This window comes from Euleptes europaea, chromosome 19, assembly GCF_029931775.1.
Source record: "Euleptes europaea isolate rEulEur1 chromosome 19, rEulEur1.hap1, whole genome shotgun sequence".
Classification (NCBI taxonomy): domain Eukaryota; kingdom Metazoa; phylum Chordata; class Lepidosauria; order Squamata; family Sphaerodactylidae; genus Euleptes; species Euleptes europaea.
The window spans coordinates 9,013,673-9,037,514 of NC_079330.1; the positions used below are offsets into that span (position 1 = coordinate 9,013,673).

General features: G+C 46.3%; 1 protein-coding gene across 3 annotated transcripts in view; it reads left to right on the plus strand.

The window, feature by feature from the left end:
- Positions 1-852: 852 nt before the first annotated feature.
- PRDM16 (PR/SET domain 16) overlaps positions 853-23,842 on the plus strand; it is a 410,575-nt gene continuing 387,585 nt past the window's right edge. For all 3 annotated transcript variants that reach the window (XM_056865303.1, XM_056865304.1, XM_056865305.1), the window contains exon 1: positions 853-1,057. In XM_056865303.1, coding sequence (XP_056721281.1) covers positions 1,021-1,057 — 37 coding nt within the window. In that variant the 5' untranslated portion in view covers positions 853-1,020. The remainder of the gene's footprint in view (positions 1,058-23,842) is intronic.

The following is a 23,842-nucleotide window of genomic DNA, read 5'->3' on the forward strand; positions in this document are numbered from 1 at the left end:
GGCTCAGAAAGGCTGCGGTCCTATGCTCTTATTCCCCCCCCCCTTGGGCTCAACCCCATTGGAAGCAGCGGCTTACTTCCGAGTAAACGGCCGCTCCAGGCGCGCGGCTACGACCGGCCGCACCTTTGACCGCGGAGCAAGTCCGAGTCAAATCAGTGTGTGCCCCCCCAGCCCATCTGCGAGTTCAACGTGCCCGGTCAATCCTCCCAAAACCCCAGTGAAACCCATCCCTAGCCTTTACTCCCGAGTATACATGCAGGGGGATCCTCACCCTGGCTTAGGTCCTGCTTGGCGAAGGCGCAGAGTAAAAACCCCGGACTCGGACGGGGGACTTTTTTTTAGCGCGCAAGCATGCAGAGGGTCGGGGGGTGTCAAATGGAGGGAAGGACACCCCGAAACCCAAAATGCAATCAAAACATAATTACACAAAGATCTGTGAAGCGGCACATGCAACTGACCTCTTGCAACACGCACGCCCCCCCTCTGCCCCCTCCCGAGCATCGTTTGGAAACGACCATCCGAAAGGGGAAATAAATAAGAAAAGGCAAAGTCACCTTCGGCGGGATGTCCCGTTGCATCTTTAAATATGGTCCACCGGGCCAAGGGCAGCGGAGAAAGGGTTAGGCTGAGAGAGAGGCTTTTTCTTAAAGGGGCAGATCCGGGGAAAGTGCGGGGGGGGAGGGAGGATGGTGCTCCTGGAGGAGGAGGAGGAGGCGCGGGGGGGGTCGAGATAAGTGATCTGAAGAAGAGGATAGGACCAACCACACTCACACAAAGGACCCCCACACACTCACTCTCACACACACACACTCTCTCTCTCGCGCGCACACCCAAACCCCAACCAGCCCCCAACCCCGACGGTGATGAATACGCTGGGAAGTTTTTTTGGCCCCGGCGAGGGTGTCAGATTGAAGGCTCTGTGCGCATGTGCGAAGGTGTCCGAACTGACAATGCTCGGGCGATGAAGATAGCGCGGCAGAGCAGCTGCGGGTTCAAGGAGGGATCCGCTCCGCCGTCAAGATGCGATCGAAGGCGCGGGCCAGGAAACTGCCCAAAAGTAGGTCCCCTTCCCGCGCGGGCGGGGGGGGGAGGGGGGGAGATCCCCGGCGAGATCTGGCCAGGGAGAGTGGAAGGGGGGCCGCGCTTTGGGGAGGGAAGGGGGGGCGCTTGGCCGGCTGGATGGGGGGTGGGGGGCACGAAGGCGAAGAGCGGATCACCTCCTCGGCGGCCCTTTCCGGGGATGATTCAGCCGGGAGAGCGGAGCGCGCCGCGGATCCGAGCTTTTTTTTTTTTTTTGGTGTGCGCGCGTCTGTGTTTTTTCGCTCCTCGAAGTTTGGCTTTCCTTCCTCTTCCTCTTCTCCGCGCCTTGGGGAGCGGGGCGGGGGGTGTCCCGCTTCTCCGCGGATCTCGAGGCGATCGAGGATGGCCGAGGAGGTAGGAGGGGGGGAACTCAAAGTGGGGGAGAGGAGAGAAGCGAAAGTTCGCCGCGAAGTTGAGCCCAGCAACTTTCTCTCGCTCTTCTCTCTCTCTCTCCCCCCCTCCCCAAGTCGTTTCCAAGTTCTTGTGAAATCTTTTAATTCCCGGCTTTTGAAATAGTGGGCGCTAGAGGTTCGCGTCTGGCCAGGCGAGCCAGCCTTGCTCAAGAGGATCTGGAGAGCGGCAGAAAGGGGGGGACGAGAGAGAGAAAATAAAACCATCGAGGCGAGGGGAGAATGAATTGGAGAGGCAGAGAAACTGGGAGCGAAAAGGGTGTTCGGGGCGCCGGGCGGTGAAATTGACACGGACGGTTGGGTGGCGGCGAAATTGACACGCTCGGGCGTTTCCTAAAAGCGGGCGATGCGTTTTGGGGTTGTCTGCGGAGTCCTTTCCTTCTTGTCTGGAAAGAGAGAGAAAAAATGGTGGGGAGAATTTCTCTTCCCCCCCTTCTATTTCTCACCCCCCCCACACACACACACACTTGAAAAACCCTGCCTTTCTCCAAGGCTTCTAATAGGTTGCTAACTACTGAACTACCAAGGGGTGGGTAATGCGGAAGGGGCGGCTGGACGAGAGAGCGGGGGTGTACACCGGTTGGAAATATGGTATCTGTCAAATGGTTATTTATCTCTCCCCCCCCCCACCAGCTCGGCGATTTGAAACGTGTTTAATGGCAAAAGTGTATACCAGGACAGTCACAGGCTTTTAACGGTCTTCATTTCTTTTTTTTATGATATTAAACGATTTGTGTTTCTCTTGTACACATTTATATTTTGGGGGTGTTATGGAAAGTCGGTGCTTATTTTGTAGCTATCTTTTAAAAACTTTTTTTTTTGCTTTGTTTGACAATGATATACTAATCCCCTGATGAACTGTAGGCGCTAGAATTCGAACCCGCAACTGCCAAGTTTTAACATACCCTTTGCAAATGAGGTAACTCGAAGTAAGAACTGAGCCAGGTAAGGAGAGGAGGTGGGAGCGAGCTGGCAGTCAAAAATGATTGGCCTTCTCATCCTAGAGACATTTCACTCGGTAGGAAAAAAGTCCTCATGGTTTCAATAGGGGCTTCCTTCCAAGAATTGCAGCCTGCTAAGGGCATAAGATTTGGTACTCCGACGAACCTTTCAAAAACCCCGTTTTAAGACCTGGATCGATTCGGCGATGCTTGACAAACTTATGCGGCGGCTCCCCAGGAAAGGGAGAAGGAAGTCTCCCTCCCGCCATGTCACAAGGGCTCTGGGAGGGTTGAAGGCCCTTCGTACTGGCTTCTTCTGAACTTGTCCAAGGTCAAAGGAATTTGAGCTCCAAGATTTCGCCCAGATCGTGGGAGAGAACTCTCCAACCATAAGAAATCGCCCTGCCGGTATAAATATATTAGCAGTACTTGATATAATCGGCAATCCTGCTAGGGCAATCCTAATCATGTCATTGTTTTCTAACACTTTGCGGGAACAGTAACTTCGCACAGAACTTCCTTCGGTGCCCGGGCTTTATTAGCGCCTCCTTTCCAGAACGGCCTATGTTAGAAAATAAAAAAAAAGGGGGAACTGCTTGCCATAATCAACAGTTTTGAGTCTTTCTTTGGAATTCAAAGGAACGACGCAGGTCTTGGCCTGTCGTCTTCGCTGACAGGCCGCGTGATTTTAGCAAGAAAAATAACTTCTGCCTCCATAACTACCTTCCTTCCATTATTGGGTAGCGCCCAGAAACGGACGCGAAATCCAGCTTCAGGCAGAACCTGCCAGCGATCCTGCGCGTCGTTCCCTTTACAGCATCAAACTTGTCAACGAATGGCTGAAGCGATTACAAGGGGGAAGTTTCTTTGCAATTAATACTATAATTTTTCAATAAACGTAAGGATGGCGCGCGCACACCGCGCGCACTCTGCCGCATCCCCCCCAAACAGCCCACTCCCATAATGCTTTAATAAAGTGAGTGTGTGCGTGCATTCAGACCAGGAAACTACATTTTTAAAAATAATCCTCTTTATGCCAATAAAGGTTTTGATATTGATATTGAAAATAATCCTGGTTTTAAAAGATAAATTGATTAATATTTGTCAACTTCGTAAAGTATATAAGGGAAGCGGCGTGTTTTTTAAAGGCATTCTTCATTACGTGAAATTGACATGTTTCCGATGTGTGCTTGTAAATTTCCTAGACAATTCTAGTATGAATGTGTGGAAGAGTATTATTATTATTATTATTATTATTATTATTATTATTATTATTATTATTATTGTTTGCGTTTGCGTTTGCGGCTATAAAGAAGCACAAGTTATAACTGTAAGGGGTAAGAAGAAATAAGGAAGAAATTGAGGGCAGGATCCTGGAGAGATTTTTTTTTAAGCACGCAAGCAGCCAGGTTTTTTTTTTTTTTTGCCTTTGCTTTCTTTCCGTCCTTCTTTTTTTTGCCCCCGCCGTTTCCCACTTGATCCAACCTGGAAGTCTCTGTTTTGGGAGGCTGATTAAACCCAGCTGGGTGGATACCAATCCCGGGCACTACAGTTTAGAGAGCGCGCTGGCGGCGCCGGGGGGAAACCCTCCCGAGCTGAAGAAGAACCTTCCCGGGGTCAGCTTCAACAACATTATGGCCATTTGTGCATGGGAGGTTTTGCCTTGGATTTGCTGCACGTTTTCCCCCATCCAAATTCTCAGGACTTAAAAATAAGTTTTGCAGAGTTTTGAGAATTCAGATGGGGAAAATGTCCATCAAGAAAGCGGCAAATCCAAGGCAAAACCTCCCACGCATAAACGGCCAAAGTCGTCCAAGGTGCCCAAATCCTAGGGATTTTCTCTGCCATTTATGCATGGGAGGTTTTGCCTTGGATTTGCCACTCTTTGGGTGCACTTTCCCCCCATCCATATTCTCCAAACTCAACAATAAGCCCCCATGCCGAGTTTTGAGAATTCGGATGGGGAAAATGTGCATCTGTAGAGTGGCAAATCCAATGCAAAAGCTTTCATGAATAAAGGAAAAGAGAGAGAGACCCCCTTCTTTTAAGCGATGCCCGCTCCGGACCGAGCCCCCGAAGCAGGCCAGCCATTCAGACGCGGGCCTTCCCTTTGCCCCTTTCCACCCGCGTCCGGTTGGCTTTCCTTGCACCCGAGTCTGCTTTATATAGGGCATCTCAGGGAGGCGGGGGGGGGGGAAAGCAGCCCCCGAGCCCGTTTCCCTGCCCGCCTCCCTCCGAGAAAACGGGGCGAACGAACCGCTGCAGGGCGGTGGCGGCGCCCTGCCTTAAAACACACCGCCGCGTTTGTAGGGTTTCATTCCGCCGGGCGCTATTCGAAGCAGATGGCGAGGGTCTCTCCAGGGACGCCGGCTGCTGCCGCTGCTACCTGGTTTCCCGAGGAAGAAGAAAGTGATGTGCACGTGTGTGTGTGTTTTGGGGGTGGGGGGTTGTGTTGACTCGCGACTGCAGCCCTGGCCGGCGTTCAGCTCAGCCTGCGAAGGGCCAGGCGAGCCAGGGCGAGGTCTCCGGACCTGGGACACCCTGGGCGAAAACTGGGTGTCACCCTGGCCCGCTCCGTTCCCAGCCCTCCCTTCTGGACGTGTGAACTCCGCGACGATGGGAGTCCGGCGTCCTACTAGAGGACGGAGCTCGAGGGCCGGCAGGAAGGTCAAAAGTCCCCGCTTGGCTCTGCGGCTGGTTTTAAGAAAGTCACCTTCTTCTGCTCTCGCTCCCCAACCCCTCCCGGGATCGCACTTTTTTTTTTACTCGTGAAACTGTTTCCCAGCTCCCCAGATGGGTTTTTTTTTTTGGGGGGGGGGAATCAGTTTGTGCAGGAAGAACGTGGGTGGTGGGGAGGTAGATAAATGAATCAAGAATGAAAGGCGGGCTGTTCCGCAAAGAAGCGAGCTGTCGAACCGCCGAAACGGAGTCTTTGCTCCTGGAGTTACAAACTGCTGGGGAAAGAGAGGGATTTTGGGGGACGGACGGGGGGGGAGGGAGAAAAAAGGGAACAAGAAAGTTTTAAAGGGGGCAAAAAATGAGAGGGCGAAGAGGGGAGAGAAAAGGGGAGGGGAAGAAAAAGAAAGATCGAAGGAGAAGAAGAGAGGAGGGAAGGAGGGAAGAAAGGACGGCAGAGGAGAGGAAGGAGGAGAGAAAGAGAAAGGGGGTACGGTCGGGCAAGAAGGGGAGAGAGCCCCCGCCTGCTTTCCGGTTCGCCTTCCCTCTCCTCGGCCGGGTTCGCCGAAGCAGCCTTCCCCGGCGGGCGGTCCGGGTCTTCGGCTGCTTTGCGAAGGAGGACCGAGCCAAGAAGGGTGAACGTCCCGGGCCGGCAAGGCAGAGCCTGCGAGCCCCGGGCTCGGTCGCGCCGGGCTGGGGAAACGATCCAGCCTTCCTCTGGGACGCCCGTCTTTCCCCTGGCTCTCTTTCTGGACCGCTTATTTATTTGTTTGTGAATTGGGGAGGGCGGGGACGACGACTCGGAACCGAGCAGAAAGTTATTCTCCGTGGATACCAAGCAGTTTGCATTGGAAGGTGGTATCACGGGAGGAGTGGGGGTATCCCGGCATGTTTGTCCCCCCCCCTCACAAATCGGCGAGAAAAGGCATTTTCTGGCGAAACCGAACAAATAAATAAAGCTGGAAACCATCTCTAACCCCCCCCCCATCAGATTTCTTATTGCAATAGGTTTGCTTGATAGTTTTAAAAAGTAGTTTTTTAAAAAGAGGTATTTAAACTTGACCCCCACGCCTGGAGTTCAGCCTCCCCCGAAGATAAGCGAAAAGACTTCCCCACTGCTAGGATGGACTCGTTTCTTCTTCTTCTTCTTTACAGTCTGCTTTAAAGAGCGCCGGATCTGGGCCAGTAAGAGCCCAAGATCCCCCGCCACACACACACACACACACACCTGAGAGCAAGGAAAAAGCCGGAATGACTGCCCCAAACTGGTTCAAATGAACATGGAAGAAGAGTTGGTTTTTATATGCTGACTTTCTCTACCACTTAAGGAAGACTCAAAGCAGTTACAATCACTTTCCCTTCTCCTCCCCACAACAGACACCCTGTGAGGAAGGTGGGGCTGAGAGAGCTGTGACTAGCCTAAACTCACCCAACTAGCTTCATGAGGAGGAGTGGGGAAACCAACCTGGTTCACCAGATTAGCCTCCCCCGCTCAAGTGGAGGAGTGGGGAATCAAACCCGGTTCTCCAGATTAGAATCCACTGCTCCTAACCACCGCTCTTAACCACTACACCACGCTGGCTCTCGGTAAAAGCAGAAATTTCCCTCTGGCCTTTTCCTTGGCCGGTTACCTGCCTCTTTTCCTTCTATGTATGTCTGAGATCTGGAGCTTCTGGAGAAGTGGGGGCTGTTTTTTGGGGGGAGGCAATGCAGGTTTGGAATAGAGAGCCATAGGAGGGTGTCTCTCGTTAGATATGCAAAGGGGGGGGGAGAACAGGTCTCACCATTGCCCCAAATATATACCAAGGGCTGGGCATGAGAAAGGCCTTCCTGGATCACACCGAAGGCCCATCTCAGCCATCATGCCATCCCCAACAGTAGCCAGCAGGAAGTATTCCCAGCAGGAAGGTCCCTCTTGCTTGTTCTCAGTAGCTGGTATCCAGAGGTAGGCTGCCTCTAAGCATGGGGGTCCCACCACGTAGCCATTTGGAAACCTCCCCTCTCTGTGTTTGATCAAGTTCCCTCAGAAAGTCCTTTAAAGCCATTTATGCATGGGAGGTTTTGCCTTGGATTTGCTGCTCTCGAGGTGCACATTTTCCCCATCCGAATTCTCAAAACTCTGCGGGGGGGGGGGATTGTTGAGTTTTGAGAATTTGGATGGGGAAGACATGCATCCAGAGAGCGGCAAATCCAAGACAAAAACTCCTATTCATAAATGGACTAAATCACTGGCCATCAGCACCTTTCCCTGGCAGAAATGGCTTTCCGTGTTACTTATGTCTTGCCCTCAAAAGTTCTCTTGTCTACCTGCGGGCCCGTCAGTTTCACTGAGTATCCCCAAATTTAAGTATTATGAAAGAAGGAGGGGGAACGGCTCCTCTCTCTCTTCTGTCATTCGTAACTGTAGAAACTTCTGCCATCTCTTCTTTTTCTCTTTTCCAAAGTAAGAAGAGCCACGTGCCTTTCCGCCTAGATAAATTATTCCAACTCTTTGATTCTGTGGGTTGCCTTTTTGGGCACTTTCCCCCATTCTCCAGTGCCCTTTTTGAGATGAAGTGGCCTGCTCAGTAGACACCGTTTGGCATATCTGCGCTTTTTGAGCGAGATCCCTTGCTCTCTTGCAGGACTCTCTCTCTCCCCCCCCCTTTCCAGGCCCATAAATCAGATTTGTACTTACATCTATATCTTGCTCAGCAGCCACATGTGTTTTCATGGGGTTTTTTTCCCTTTTCTTTTTTGGCCTCCTGCACTTTCATACCTCAAGAATGTCGTCTGCGAGGAAGAGATATCAAAAATATATCTTGACCAGTGTTGAACTGATAGCAAGGCAAGGGCTTAGCTGAAATAATTCTGTGTGCAAACCTGGTGGGGGGGGAGAGAAGGGGGAGTTTCGAAAGGGCTGAAATATCCTTTGAAATACCCTCCCCGCAAAAAAAAAAAAAACCACCCTCTTGCCTTTTGTTGCACTCATTTGCTCAAATCTTGCCCACATTCGCTACCTTTTTGGCACTGCTGTGGTGCTATTTCTTTTGGAAGAAGGTGGTTGTTCTGGCTGGCTATACAGTCTGGGATCCTGAACCTGGTTTGTGGATCATAGAATCATAGAGTTGGAAGGGACCACAAGGATCATCTAGTCCAACCCCCTGCACAATGCAGGAAATTCACAACTACCTCCCCACCCATCCCCAGTGACCCCTACTCCATGCCCAGAAGATGGCCAAGATGCCCTCCCTCTCATGAACTTCCTAAGGTCATAGAATCAGCATTGCTGACAGATGGCCATCTAGCCTCTGCTTAAAAACCTCCAGGGAAGGAGCGCTTACCACCTCCCGAGGAAGTCTGTTCCACTGAGGAACTGCTCTGTTAGATAATTCTTCCTAATGTCTAGACGATGTCAGGTGCCAGTTAGGTTTGGATATGGGGTAACACCAAAAAGCACAATCAGAGTGAGAACAATGCTTCCTGCCCTCGCTCAGAATGGTAGAACATTTTTGCTCCATTTCATAGCCCTCTCCCCCAATTATTGCCAGAACAGAGTAATACATTTTGTAAGTTCAGTTTTTTTTTTTTTTTTTTGCAAACCACTCTTTGGGTTCAGGCCCTGTTTTGCTAGAATCTGCCTTATGGGACTCTGACTGGCCATCTGTGTCCCTATCACTATAGGATCGGGTCCCTATCCCTATAGGATGGAATACCTAAGAAAAATCCAAGAGAAATGCTTTATGTAAGTTTTAGACTAACTTTGTAATTTAAAGGCAAGGGTTACATGTGGGAGCTGGGCAGGTGTAGTCGCCATGATCTTTTCATCTGAGCCTTCCCAACATGATCAACACAGAGCTGAGTTTCAGGGAAGAGGCATTTGTATTGCAAATGAGCATTCTGGCCAATTCGGAGCCTTTCTTGTGTTATTGCTGTGAGAATCTGGTATTTGTTCACTCACAAGGCATTTCCAGTATAGATTTAATGCTCACACAACAGTCAGTTGGAAGTAAAGTACGCTTTAGCTTCCTATCTGAAATCATGTGAGCTGAGAGGCCCCTAGTTCGAATCACACCTGAGCTGAGATTCTGAAGCAGCTGCTTTTTTCTCTGCCTCTGGTAATAACACTTGTCCAATTTGTGAGGGTGCTGTCATGGAGGTTGATGACAGTAAAAGTTGCGAGCTGATTGCAAATGGCAACCTGTTTCTCTCCAGGACTTGCCATTATCTGGAAAAGCCTGTTGTCTTGCTAGAAGCCACCAGACATCAAAAGCCACAAACCCTCTTTAGGTATTACCTGTCTTTTTCTTTTAAAACCCTGTATATGAATCTACCTGATACTGAGTCAGACCCTTGGCCCATCTATCCTGAAACCCTGTATATGAATCTACCTGATACTGAGTCAGACCATTGGCCCATCTATCCTGATATTTTCTGTTTGACATACAGTGGCTTTCCAGGGTCTTAGACTGAGAAAGGTCTTTCCCATCCCCTGTTTGCCTATCTTCTTTTCCCTGGACCTTCCGCATGTGAAGCAGGTGCAGTGCCACTGAGAGAGAGAGCCTCCTAGAGAGAAAAGATGATCTCATCATGAGTTGGCCATAGGAGGTTTTTGTTTGTTTGTTTGTTTGTTTTTTGCTTTCTTTCCTCCTTTCATGTGCTGGAAAGAGCCACCAAGTCACAACTGATGAGGTGATCTCCTAGGGTTTTCAAGGCAAGAGACAAACAGAGGCGGTTAGCCATTGCTTGCCTCTGCATAGCGACCCTGGACGTCATAAGCTCATAGAAATGCAACCTCAAAAAACAAAATAATACTAAACACTGGCTTTTAGGAAAGGGTTTTTGAACAGACATGAACACATGAAGCTGCCTTACACTGAACCAGACCCTTGGCCAACAAAGTCAGCCTCCTTTGCGGCTGCTTTTTGAGGTTCAATGACACCACGTGTGGCATGCGGTGTGACCCTTTGTGCAAATTTCTCATTAGAATTGCACAAATCTGATTTAGAGCCGCAGGTTTTGCGCAGAGCTGTATGTTAAGAACCTCCAAAATGCAGTATTTTTTAAAAGGGTGGACTTTACCCAAGCTTTCCAATTCATGCTTAGGGACAAAATAAACAATGGGGTTTTATTTCTTTTTTCTTCTTGTGGATGAGACTCCAGATCTGGGAAGTGGTTAATACTCTGGATTATTTAGAGAGCAATCCTAAACAGGCTTACTCAGAATACTGTTTGGGTCCATTCAACGCATCTTGCTCCCAGGAAAGTGTTCTTGGGACTGCACTATTAGTTTAGTGGATGATGATGAAGCTTGTGTTAATGAAAGTAAACATGGGTATTGACCAAATGGTAGCATGGGAGGAGATGGTGGCAAGTGAAAACACTACCAGTATTCAAGTTTTAAAGCACAGGCAGACAGCATCTCAAGAATTCCTAAAACAGCCCTGCAAAGTAGGCCACTGTTGTTATCTCCCATTTTGCAAAAGTGGGGACTGAGTCCGAGCGGCTTGCTTGAGCCCACCGGGTGAATTTGCAGCTGGTTCTGAGCTCAGTGTCAGCATCTCACTAACTGTAACAGGTGAAAAAGGGGTGGTGGTGACTTCATCATGGAAAAATAATCAAGCATCAGAAAAGCATGCACCAGATCGTTGGTTCCAGAAGTACAAGACAGAATCTGTTTGAACAGCAGAACTTGGTTCAGCCAGTCAAGCTGATTGGCAGCAGGCTCTGGATTAGTGAAATTGAACACATGAAGCTGCCTTATACTGAATCAGACCCCTGGTCCACCAAAGTCAGTATTGTCTACTCAGACTGGCAGCGGCTCTCCAGGGTCTCAGGCAGGGGTCTTTCACGTCACCTCCTTGCCTAGTCCCTTTAACTAGAGATGCCAGGGATTGAACCTGGGACCTTCTGCATGCCAAGCAGATGCTCTAATACTGAGCCACAAATGAATTATTTCACACAATGAATGAGGAACTTATGGAACTCACTGCCACAAGATGTGGTTAGGCCCAGTAGTTTATCATTGTTTTTTATAAATGCAAGTTAAACAAATGAATGGAGATTCTATTAATGGTTACTTCCCATAATTCCTAAGTATGGAATCTTAATGTACAGAGGCAATATACACTTAATGCTGGGTGCTGAGGACAACCCCCCGCCCCAAGCAGGGTGGCCATTAATGTGATCATAAGAACATAAGAAAGGGCCTGCTGGATCAGACCAAGGCCCAGCAGTCTGTTCACACAGTGGCCAACCACTGTGCTTATGAGTCTCCAGAACAATCTAGTTTTTACCTGAGCTGGATGGATCCTGCACTGATCCAAAAAAATCAGTTCTCACATTTGCACAGCTCTTGGCTAAGACACCATCCCTGTAAATTAAACAACGTGTTGGCACATAGATTAGACAGATCCACTTAATCCAGATAGCAAGTTGGTAAAGCTACTGCTGCATGCAGAAGCCTGGTCTTTCCCCCAAAAGAGTCAGAAAAGTATTGTCGAAGGCTTTCACGGTCAGAGTTCATTTGTTCTTGTAGGTTATCCGGGCTGTGTGACCGTGGTGAAAATACCAAGACCACGGTCACACAGCCCGGATAACCTACAAGAACCAGTCAGAAAAGTGTTTAGGACTAGTTTATCCTACTGTGTCTTAGATGAGCATAAAAATAAAAGCACGTCTGGGATTTCAGGAGGAGACCGTCCTGGGCGTGATGCACAAAGAGAGCTTCCAAGAGGGAGACCAGAACTTCGTGCTTTCATCTGCAGATCAGTCATCTAAACCTGTAGTTGGTTGACTCAATTCATTTTAATCCGAGTGTCTGTGAATAAAGGCCCCCCTTATTGGTTTCTTTTCAAAGATTCTTTGGTTCTGGTGTGTTCCAGCATGAGAGCCAGTGTGGTGTAGTGGTTAAGAGCGGTGGTTTGGAGCGGTGGACTCTGATCTGGAGAACCGGGTTTGATTCCCCACTCCACATGAGTGGCGGAGGCTGATCTGGTGAACTGGATTTGTTTCCCCACTCCTACACAGGAAGCCAGCTGGGTGACCTTGGGCAAGTCACAGCTGTGTTAGAGCTCTCTCAGCCCCACCTACCTCACAGGGTGTCTGTTGTGGGGAGGGGAAGGGAAAGTGATTGTCAGCCAGTTTGATTCTTCCTTAAGTTCTAGAGAAAGTCGGCATATAAAAACCAACACTTCTTCCTCTTCTCCCTTCTCCTCCCTTCTCCTTCTTCTTCTCTCTTCTTCTAAGTAAGGAAAGAAAATATTCAGGAGTGGTTTCTAACAGCATATGGAGCTTTCGCTTGTTAAACTGTGAATTGTCTTATGGGCCTTTCAATCAGTTGTACAAGAAAAGGACACTTAGTGAGGCTTTGGTCACTGTTGTGTCTTGTTACAATTTCTTGCCCTTTTTCTCCATTTGTACAACTGTGCCTCAGCAGATGCTGATCCTTTTCAGTTTGGCCACAGGTTATCTGAAGGGCTTGGTGTCAGGAGGAGCTAGCAACTGCCCTCTCCAATAGACTATTGTTTTCCTTCATTTTCTTTGCACATTTTAAATTTTGACGGGATGTGATAGATCGTGTCCAGAGTGGGGAATGGATGCCACTTGTCTCTAATGCACATGTGTGTCAACTCACATGCATTAGCAATAGGGTTGCCAGGTCCCTCTCCACCACCTCTGGGAGGTGTTTGGGGCAGAGCCTGAGGAGGGCGGGGTTTGGGGAGGGGAGGGACTTCAATGCCATAGAGCCCAATTGCCAAAGCGGCCATTTTCTCCAGGGGAACTGGATCTCTATCACCTGGAGATCGGTTGTAATAGCCGGAGAGCTAGTACCTAGAGCTTGACAACCCTCTGTACTATGTTGTTAGCCACCCTGAGCCCGGACTTGGCCGGGGATTGAGGGCGGGATAAATAAATAAATAAATTTGTGAAGCGGTGAACATGTGCAAACTGTTTACATTTAGCGGAGTAGTCAATTAACTGTCTAAAAGGCAATTAAGCATTGCAGAGAGAGCTGCAGGTCTGTGTGTCAGATGAGGGGGATCAGGATACCCAGATTAAGGTGCTCTGCTCTGCCATGAAACTCCCTCGGTGACCATGGGCCGGTCCCTCTCTCTCTGCCTTACCTACCTCACAGGGTTGTAGTGATCAATAGGAGGAAAGGAGCCAGGTATCCTGCTTTGATCTCCTTGGAAGAAGAGTGGGGTAGAATTTTAAACAGACAAGAAAATAATGAACTAATTTTCTACATTTGACTGCATGCTTAAAGCTGCAATACGAAGCAATAGGAAATTAACTTCAAGATCTCTCAGGCGGTCCCCCCTTTCCCGCGATTTTGTGGATATTATTATTGGTTGATTTATTTTTTAATTGATATTTTGTGCATTGGCTGAGGAGTATAGGATGTGCATTTATAAAGTAAATAATGAACCTGCGTCTGAGCTGTATCAACTAAGAATAGAAATGGGGGGGGGGGGGGCTGATATCCATGAATGTTTCTCCATTGTGAAAAAAAACCTTAACAAACTCCGTGCAAAAGAGCACATTAGAACCAGAGATTCTTCCTGGCATGCTTGTTTTCTGTATATGAAGATACTCTGTGTATGTGTGTGTTTGTGTGTGTGTGTGTGTATGTAGAGGGCACTCGAGCACCTATCTGCAGTGGTACTGTCCAGGCAAGAGTCAATCACCTTTTTAAGAACTAGGTATTCAAATTTATTAATACGGTCAACTGACCAATCACATGCCAACACATCAAAATTTCCAGACTCAATAGTTTTGCACCGCAGAATCACAGACTGCCCCTACAAATAAAGGCGTAAGATCAACAAAAACAACCCCTGGTTAAAATTATCACCTTAAAATTGATAAAATTGTAAAATATTCTAACGATCATTCTCTAATAAAGTTCTGCGTATTTTAATAGCAGCAGCGCAGAACGTGGCAGTTTGAAGCGTAAGCTGAGGATCTTCTCCCAATAGGAGCTTCTTTGCCAAAAGCTCAACTGACTCTTCAGGGAATTTACCAAGCAGGGGGGAAATAAGCTTTGATCTAACTTCGTGGTAGAATGGGCAACATATCAATGCGTGCTCGATGGTTTAAATGTCCCCTGTCCCACACGGACAAATAAGAACTAGGTATGGGCAATACACAGCACAGGGCTGCTTAAAAATAAACAAAATGACCAGCAAAAGAGCCTCTTGCTCTTGCAGAAGAGAGCAAGTGGCAGGATCGGGGCCTTGCTGCAGGTTATGAAATCCACTCGGCACGTATTTGCTGGGTGTTCTTTTCTTTCCCTGCAGATGCCATTGCGGTCACCTTACTTCCAGCATAAAGAGTTCTTTGTCCCTTGGGCTTTCCGCTGGTTCCTCCCGCCCTTAGCCAGTTGCCTGAGATAGGCAGAGAGGCCTCGGAAATGGAGAAGTAGGAAGAGAAACCAGCCCTTCTTCTTCGTGGGTGGGGGGCCACCCCGAAATAATCTCTCACCTCTTCTGCTAATCCATCCTTCTTGGCAGCTTCTGCCGCTCAGATCGACCTCTGGACAGCCAAGCAGCAAGGGGGGCCTTTTGCTTGGGAACTGATACAAGCGAGCGCTTAAGCTTGGAACCGGGTTTATTTCCTCTCCATGCCAGCTGCGGGACATGACAAGAGAGCATCTACACATGTGCAGCTAGATCTCCAGCTAGTGCCTGGAGGTTGGCAACCCTAAGTCTCAATGTTACTGTGGCCTAGTCTTGATATGGTTGAGGGTGACGTGACTGCTCAGTGGAAGTCTTTCCAAATACGATGGGTGGGGTGGGGACTTTGAAGGTGTCAGACCAGCAGATAATAATCCTACCATACACATGAACACATATGAAGCTGCCTTATACTGAATCAGACCCTTGGTCCATCTAGGTAAGTATTGTCTAGTGAGACTGGCAGCAGCTCTCCAGGGTCTTTCATATCACCTGCTACTTGACCCTTAAACAGAGATACCGGGGACTGAACCTGAGACCTTTTGCATGCCAAGCAGATGCTCTGCCATTGAAAGGTTAGTCTTGGGTGAGATTCTAGGGATTGTGAGATATCTTAGCCAGACTATCTTGGTTCAAGGTCATTATTACAGGGGTTGTAGCAACTCCTGAGAGGTATTTATCCATGTGGAAAATTCAGTATGGGAGCTGGAACTCACAGATCTTATCTGAGACACCTTGGTGGTCTCAGGAATGCTCAAATGTATTGAGTCTTGTAATGCTGAGTAGAAGGAAACAGGCAGGTAGCCATGCTGAAGTATCTACCATGTGAATTGCATCCTGGTGGCTGAAAAAAACAGCTTTGCAAAGGAACAGGGGCGTATGACAAGAGAGCTGGAAAACTGTGGGATGAATCCTGCAATGCATGAGAGGAAGAGGAAATAATGTGCTTAGCGCAGTTCTTCTTGCACAAGCTGTGGAGCAAGAGGCATAGCAACACTTCGATATAATTTTTAACAAAATGACAATTTGCATATGAAACAATGGAATGTATGACAGAAGATTTGTATGGTTTTTTTATTTAATTTGCTTTTGAAACTGTATCTGAAAAAATCCCTTGTATTAGGAATACCTTCTGCACATGGAAAAATATTGTGGTGAATACAACACTTCCTCTTAGCACGAACAGACAGCGAGGAGTAATTTTAGCACTTCCACCCGAGAAAAGGTTGTTGCATGCATGGAAATCTTCCATGGGATCTAACGCTATAACTTTGTACTCAAACTGGATTGCTGCTGCTGCAAATTTGGTACCGTCTGTGTGCTTGCTTTTGCTTCCCTGCTATCTGGCACATTTGCAAAGCAACAGGTAACTACGACTTTGTTCAGCTTTTCCATTTATAAATCAGCAACTTATTACAAAGACACCAATGTCCAGTGTCCTTTTCTTCAAGGGAACTGAACTGGTGACAGATATATGGAATGTCCCAGTATGGAATGTCCCAAATTAGTATTAGAATATATGGAATGTCCCAAATTAGTATTAGAATGCTAATTTCATCAGCATTCACATGGATGTCAACAGTACATCATATAGGGATGCTTTCAAATTTCCCATTCCTGCAGTTTCAGACCCTTGAATTTGCCTTGTGTGAATTGAAATTGTGATTATTATTTTTGTACCATTTTCTGCCATGCGTGTCAAATTTTCTCTATAAAAACATTTTCCAGTGAAATTTCTGCATCAAGGAATCTACATCGTATGTATATTATACATATAACTATGGGTCTGTGGCTCAGGGGTAGAGCATCTGCTTTGTATGCAGAAGGTCCCACATTCAATCCCCAGCATCACCAGTGAAAGGGACCAGGTGAGTAGGTGACGTGAAAGAACTTTGTTGGAGATCTTGAAGAGCCTCCACCAGTGGAAGTGTACAGGACTGTCCCCGATAGCCCAAAGGCCTGACTGAGTATAAGGCAATTGAATGTCTGACATCAGCACCATCTAAACTACACATAAAAACATGCATACTCATAAGAACATAAGAAAGGCCATGCTGGATCAGGCCAAGGTCCATCAAGTCCAGCAGTCTGTTCACACAGTGGCCAACCAGGGGCCTCTAGGAAGCCCACAAACAAGGCCACTGCAGCAGCATCCTGCCTGTTCTCCACAGCACCTAATATATTCAGCATGCTCCTCTGATCCTGGAGAGAATAGGTATGAATCATGACTAGTATCCATTTTAACTAGTAGCCATGAACACCTCTCTCCTCCATGAACACATCCATTCCCCTCTTCAAGCCTTCCAAGTTGGCAGCCATCACCACATCCTGGGGCAGGGAGTTCCACAATTTAACTATGCATTGTGTGAAGAAATACTTCCTTTTATCTGTTTTGAATCTTTCACCCTCCAGCTTCAGCAGATGACCCCACGTTCTAGTATTATGGGAGAGGGAGAAAAACTTCTCCCTGTCCACTCTCTCCAAACCATGCATAATTTTATAGACCTCTATCATGTCTCCCCTCAGCCGCCTTCTTTCCAAGCTAAACAGCCCTAAGCGTTTTAACCGCTCCTCATAGGGCAGTTGCTCTAGTCCCCTAATCATTGTGGTTGCTCTTTTCTGCACCTTCTCAAGCTCTGTAATATCCTTTTTGTTGTTTTACTCAATATAAATGAGTGTTGAAACTGTTGACCAAAATATACATTACATTAAAAAGAAATGGGACCATTCGCTCATCCCTAATGTCATCGTAGGAGGTTCCCAGTTTTGCTCCAAGTTTGCCAGATGCACCTTATTATTGGCAAATATCCTGTATTCCTGAGCACGATGGCTCCATTTGACATCATGGGCAGGCCTTATTTCAGCGTTCCAACCCCTGCAGTATCCCACAGAACACTTTTACAATGTCGCAGGAGGCACATTATTTTGAAATTATGACCTGGCCGTTTGGCTTCACCCCCTCCTCCTTGACTATTTTCCTCTGGTGCAACGCCCACCCACGTCCCACTCCTGTTTTTCCCCCCCAATCAGCCCCTTTGAGGGAAAGCTGGCTACTAGCTGTTCTCTCTCTTCCCCCCCAACAGTTTTGATTCAATTAGGCAATTAGGAATGCTTAGGGGGTTGTGATCTGGTAATTGAGGTGATGTATAATTACAGTCTGAACCCAAATTATCCAGGATTAAAAATTCTTATTTTTAAATGAAGTTTTGTGTCCCTCACACCCCCATGCTGAAAGAGCATTTGATGCAGTTCATCAGGTGTCCAGTGAGGAGGGGGGGGAGGAGAGGGAGGGGAAGCCAACAGAGGGAAAAGTTAACTTTCTCAAGGAATAAATACTCTAAAGTGATTTGAATGTTGGCTGGTTAGCTTCTGCTAATTCCTGGGCCCAAGTGCCATTTCTCTGGGCCCAGCCCAATCTCACAAGCTCCCGAGTCATGAAACAGAAACATCTGGTTTATTTCTGATGCGTCATGAATAGAGACTATATATGCTAGTAGGATTGCTGCCGGTGCCAAACCATCCGAACCCTTGTGCCCTTATAAAATGTATCAGTCCTTCTCACCCCACTCCATGTTTGGGTCTTAACAAGTTCTTGTTTGAGTCTATACGGTGATAATCTATTGGTTGGATGCTTTTAAAAAATGAATGTACAGTACCTGGCACAATTTTAGGAACCCTGTTAACAGTGTGTCGGTTAGAGTTTGTATTCTGCTTCAGAGCATTCAAGGGGTTTCACGTTCATTATGAGCAGAATTCTGTCACCGTTCTGAAATCTCTGTTTTGGCTTCTAGTTCTCCTTACCGCTGGTTCAGCTTAGAGAACTTCTAAAACAAATTCTGAAATTGGACTGTGTGCAATTTGTTCGGCTCCTTCATTACATTTGTGACTCTCCTTTGCAGAGCCAGCGTGGTGCAGTGGTTAAGAGCGATTGGTTTGGAGTGGTGGACTCTGATCTGGAGAACCAGGTTTGATTCCCCACTCCTCCACATGAGTGGCGAATGCTAATCTGGTGAACCAGGTTGGTTTCCTCACTCCTACACATGAAGCCTGCTGGGTGACCTTGGGCTAGCCACAGCTCTTTTAGAGCTCTCTCAATCCCACCTACCTCACAGGGTGTCTGTTGTGGGGAGAGGAAGGGAAGGTGATTGTGGGCCGGTTTGATTCTTTAAGTGGTAGAGAAAGTCAGCATATAAAAACCAACCCTTCTTCTTCTTCTATACTGATAAAAGTACCAAAGAAAGCAATCGTGATGTTATATACATATAACTGGATATGTTCCAAGCATACAAGGCAACATGAGAGACAGTGAATAAGTAGCGTTTGTAGAACTTCAGTCCTAAGGGCTGTCCCCTGGGAATAAACCCCACTGAATAACATCAGACTGACTTCCAAGTAGACCTGCCAAGGATTGCTCCCTAGGATACCTTTGAGTTGGTCAAGGTGGAGTACGTATTCCACTATGGGTAGAACCTGCATTCACATCGCAATTTTGAAGTGGGGGAGAGAGATGGAGAAAATAAAATATTTTTAGTATTGTTTGTGAAAATGCCCATAGCAAGTCTAAAAGTAGGAAGGTCCTTTTCTTTGGTGGATTATTATGCTTCTGCTATATTGCAGCCCATTCCTTAACAGAGTTACACCCTCCTAAATCCATTCGGTTTAGGAGGGTGTAACTCTGTTTAGGATTGCACAGTTAAACTGGATCCACATGTTGGCGAATATTGCAGTACCCTAATAATTCACTCTTGCATTTTCCTGTGTGTGGGGAAAATCCAGGAGACAAATTATTACCATAAATCACTGTCCAATGATAATGTGGATCCAGTCCAACCTTACTGTAATACCAAGGAGGAACTACGGAAGGCAGCTTTTCTTTTAAACCTGCTTCCAAAATCCTGGCTACCAGTTTGTTTCTATGCCCAATTCCAGATGTTGGTTTTGACCTTTCAAATCTTTTTGATTCTTCAGTTCAAACTCCATGTCCTCTCCTCTCATACGGAAGCTCCTTCTTTTCCTAACTGTAATATTGCGTTTTGTTGGGTTCCACAACATGTGGGAATTCAAGGTCTGATAGGGCTTCCAGGAGAACAAGCCAGCTTGCCATTCAATTTGCCAAGGTTCAATCTATAATCTTGACTCCAATTTTAAGTCAAAACTGATGATCCAGTGGCAAGAGCTATGGGGTGGCCACTTGGGTTTGTGGTGGAAAGTACCATAAAGTCACAGCTGACTTATGGTGACCCAACTGTGGAATGCAGCTGTGCCAAAACCTTGTTTAAGTTATCTATCTCCCTTATTTATTATTTCCTCCCTAAGATTCAAGATCAGTTGGGGAAGCCCTACACTATCTTGCTTTGGATGTTATACTGTCATCACTTAGGAGCAGAGCCTTTTCCACGGTGGCCCCAGAGCTTTGGCATTACTTCCTATGGGAAATTTAACTGTTTTGTTTTGTTTGTCTCCTTTTGGAGATGGGCAGAAAAATGTTGGAACTGGGCCATTATTTGCTTCTTATTTGGCTTTGTAAGCTATATTTCTGTATGATGTATTTTTCCCCCCTGTTGGAATCTTTGACATGGGGACAGACGGACAAAGTGGCATATAAATATAGCAAAATCACAATAAACTATTGAGTTGTGTCAAGGCATGACAAGTTGTTGAACTGGTTAAAAGGGAGGTGACTAACCAGGTCCAATTGGGTGACTGCCCTACTTAAAACAGATGTCATAGTTCCTGTGATCTCCAATTCTATCTGTATTTCTCCAAGGGTGACTGGGTCTCCAAAAATGGAATTTACTTTTTTTCTTTGACCAAGTAATTTGCAAATGATATTGAAACATGTACTAATACCCTGTCTAACCTCTTTTTAGCTGTGATTGTATTGTATTGCATTGTATTGTACTGTGTATTTTATTTTGGCCTATGGCTGTAAGAATAAACATCTCTCTCTCTCTCTCTCTCTCTTTCTTTCTTTTTTAATTTTTTAAATTGTTTTTAATGTATAGAGATACAAAAACAGAGGGAGAATACACATTGGGGAAAGAAAAGAAAAACATATATTACAACATGTCTGTGGCCATTAGGAGCTATTTGTTATCCTACCCCATACTTCCCAGATCATCTTAACTTTGATCTAACTATAGGGGAAAAAATCATCAGCTGTTACATAAAAGTCTAGAATTTGCTATAAGTTTCTATTGCTGTTATACTAATTTTGATAATCATTATTTATCATTACCTATGATATCCTTCATTTGTTTAATTGACACCAGGTGTAAATATTATTAATATATGCAAATATATAACCTCTGTTCTATTTGGGCAGTCAATGCCAGCTTTAGATCCTGATTATCAATTTACTTTCAAAAGTAGCTGCTGGGAGCGGAATATATAGAGAAGGTCTATAGTGCTTGGTGAAGAAGGGGTTTAACGAACTCATAGTATTGATAAAAAAAGTGTCCCCAACTGCTTTTTGGGCTCTGGGACAATGGAGATACATATACTTTCCTCCACTGGGCTAAAAGATGCGGGGGGGGGGGGAACATGCAAGTTTTGATTGGAGCCACAATGTTGGAGAAGATGGAGCCACAATGTAGGAGAAGACACCCCCCTTCCCGAACACTGCAGCTCCCTTGCCTTTTGTGGCTTAATTATATATGGGAAGATCCAATCATGGATATCCCCTAGCATGTACATAGTTCGACCCTGGGTACAATCCTTTGGGAGCAAGCATAAGCAGGCCTAATTGCAAGTAACTCCCATGTTATCCAATGGAGCTTACTCCCCATTGGTGTAGCCAGCTCCCCATTGGAGAGCCAGCGTGGTGTAGTGGTTAAGAGCGGTGGTTTGGAGCGGTGGACTCTGATCTGGAGAAGCGGGTTTGATTCCCCACTCCTCCACATGAGCGGCCGACGCTAATCTGGTGAACTGGATTTGTTTTCCCCCTCCTCCACATGAAGCCAGCTGGGTGACCTTGGGCTAGTCACACTTTCTCAGGCCCACCTACCTCACAGGGTGTCTGTTGTGGGGAGGGGAAGGGAAAGTGATTGTAAGCTGCTTTGAGTCTTCCTTAACTGGTAGAGAAAGTCGGCATATAAAAACCAGCTCTTTCTTCTTCTCCTTTTCCTTCTCCTCCTTCTCCTCTTCCTCCTCCTCCCAGGAAAATATCCTTAGTATTCCAGCTTTTTTATTTAAGGCCAAGGACTGGCAAAATTAACTGGAACATTGAGATTCCACCCCCTCTCCTGAGATGTTTCTATTATTTCCCCTAATATTCTATTATTCTCCTCCTTCTCCTTCTCCTCCTCCTCCCAGAAAAATATCCTTAGGATTCCAGCCTTTTTTTTTTTAAGGCCAAGGACTGGCAAAATTAAATAGGACATTGAGATTCCACCCCCTCTTCTGAGAAGTTTCTATTATTCCCCCTACCCCAGCCTTTGGCTCTCCCTGTCTAAGCGTGTCCTGCAGACACGATATACCAGCAATGAAGATTGCAGATAATTTAGCCGTCACTGTTAGATAGCATATGGACAGCCAGCGCAACACAAGTCTATATTGAATAGTTAACCATCTGCTTTTCTAAAGGGGGAAAAATGTGTTCCAGGGAGGTGTGTGTGGGGAGAGGTATATGTGTCAGCCTCTGGTGAATGCTCTGCTTATTTTATATCAATGCTAACTCTTTCTGTCCATGAAAATTGGCTTAATTATATCAATGGAATGTTTCTTTTTCAATTCGGGGTGCAATTAGTCCATCTCGCTGGCTGCAATTTATTTTAATAAAAAAAGTAAACCGGTGCCGTGTTCAACTCCTCGTCCCCCGGGGACAAATGCGATTGGTGTGTTTAATTTCATTAACGACAGTGCGGCCTACTGGAAAAAAAATTGGATAAAATCAGCTTTCTATGGCTTAAACACCGACGTTTGAAACAAATCATTACTGCATTAGCTGTCACACCGGTAATTCCAGAACCCAAGACAAAAATATTATCGCTGTTTTTATAACCCTTTTGCAAATGCACTGTTAAAATAATTTGTAATCATTTTTTTAAAGCATGGCTTGTTGCTTTTCAGTTAAGAATATTTTATCACCCCCCAAAGAAAGCTATTCATTTTCAGAGGCATGTTTTGTGGACTGATTCCTAATGGATTTTTTTTTAGAGTTCTGAGTTTAGACTTTTGAATGGAACATGGATTATTAGCAGCTGAGTAAATTCAATTCAACATCCTAAGTACAGCTCTGACAGAGAAACTGTGCCCTCTGACCTGGAAGACCTAGCTTCCCAGCACATCTGTCAGGATAGGTGCAAAAATATCAGCCGTCACTTAGTGGTAAGGAAAATTCACTTGCCGTATATTCGGAGGCCCTCTTTATTTCAGCTCTTCTTGGACTGAGCTCTGGCGTTACAATTGTTGTTTTGTTTTCATTTTAAAAACTGTATTCCTTTAGTCACTACAGGTATTCATTTGTCATTATTCATTTTCTGTTTGGGGTTTTTTTTTTTAGTCCTTTCTTTATTGCATGGGCTGGGTTGATGCCTAGAATTGGGGCCTCTGCAGCTGCTGCCTAGACCAGGCAGGGAACCCATAGAGTTTGAGAATCTTTCTCTTCCCCCAGCACTTTATACACTCTTTTTGATACAAGCATACCTCAGAGATATTACGAGTCCGGCTCCAGACCACCACAATAAAACAGATTTTCGAAATAAAGCAAGTCACACGAATTTTTCGGATTCCCAGTGCATACAAAAGTTATGTTTAGACTACACTGTAGCCTATTAAGTGGGCAATAGCATTGTGTCTTTTAAAAACATCGTACTCTAATAATGAAAAACTTTGAAATATTGTGAGAATTACCAAGATGTGACCCGGAGACACGAAGTGAGCATGTGCTGTTGGGAAAATGGCGCCGATAGACTTGCTCGGAAATGCAATGTCTGTGAAGTGCAATAAAGCGAGGTATGCCTGTACATATGAGACGCCTTGGTGCACTCTAGGGAATGTACTCCATTGGTGTCTGAGCTCAGACCATAATGATAAAGACATATTAATATAACTATTATTAACAAATTATTAAATTTGGGTGAGTTATAATGTTATTTATGAAAATGGCTTGCGGGGGGCATTATTTGATCGCTATTGATGATACATTTCCTGGGCTGAAGTTCTGGGGAGGAGCCCTTGTTAGCCCAAGCTAGCCCAAGGGGGAGGGGCTGTGGCTCAGTGGTAGAGCATCTGCTTGGCATGCGGAAGGTCCCAGGTTCAATTCAATCCCCGGCATCTCCAGTTAAAGGGACTAGGC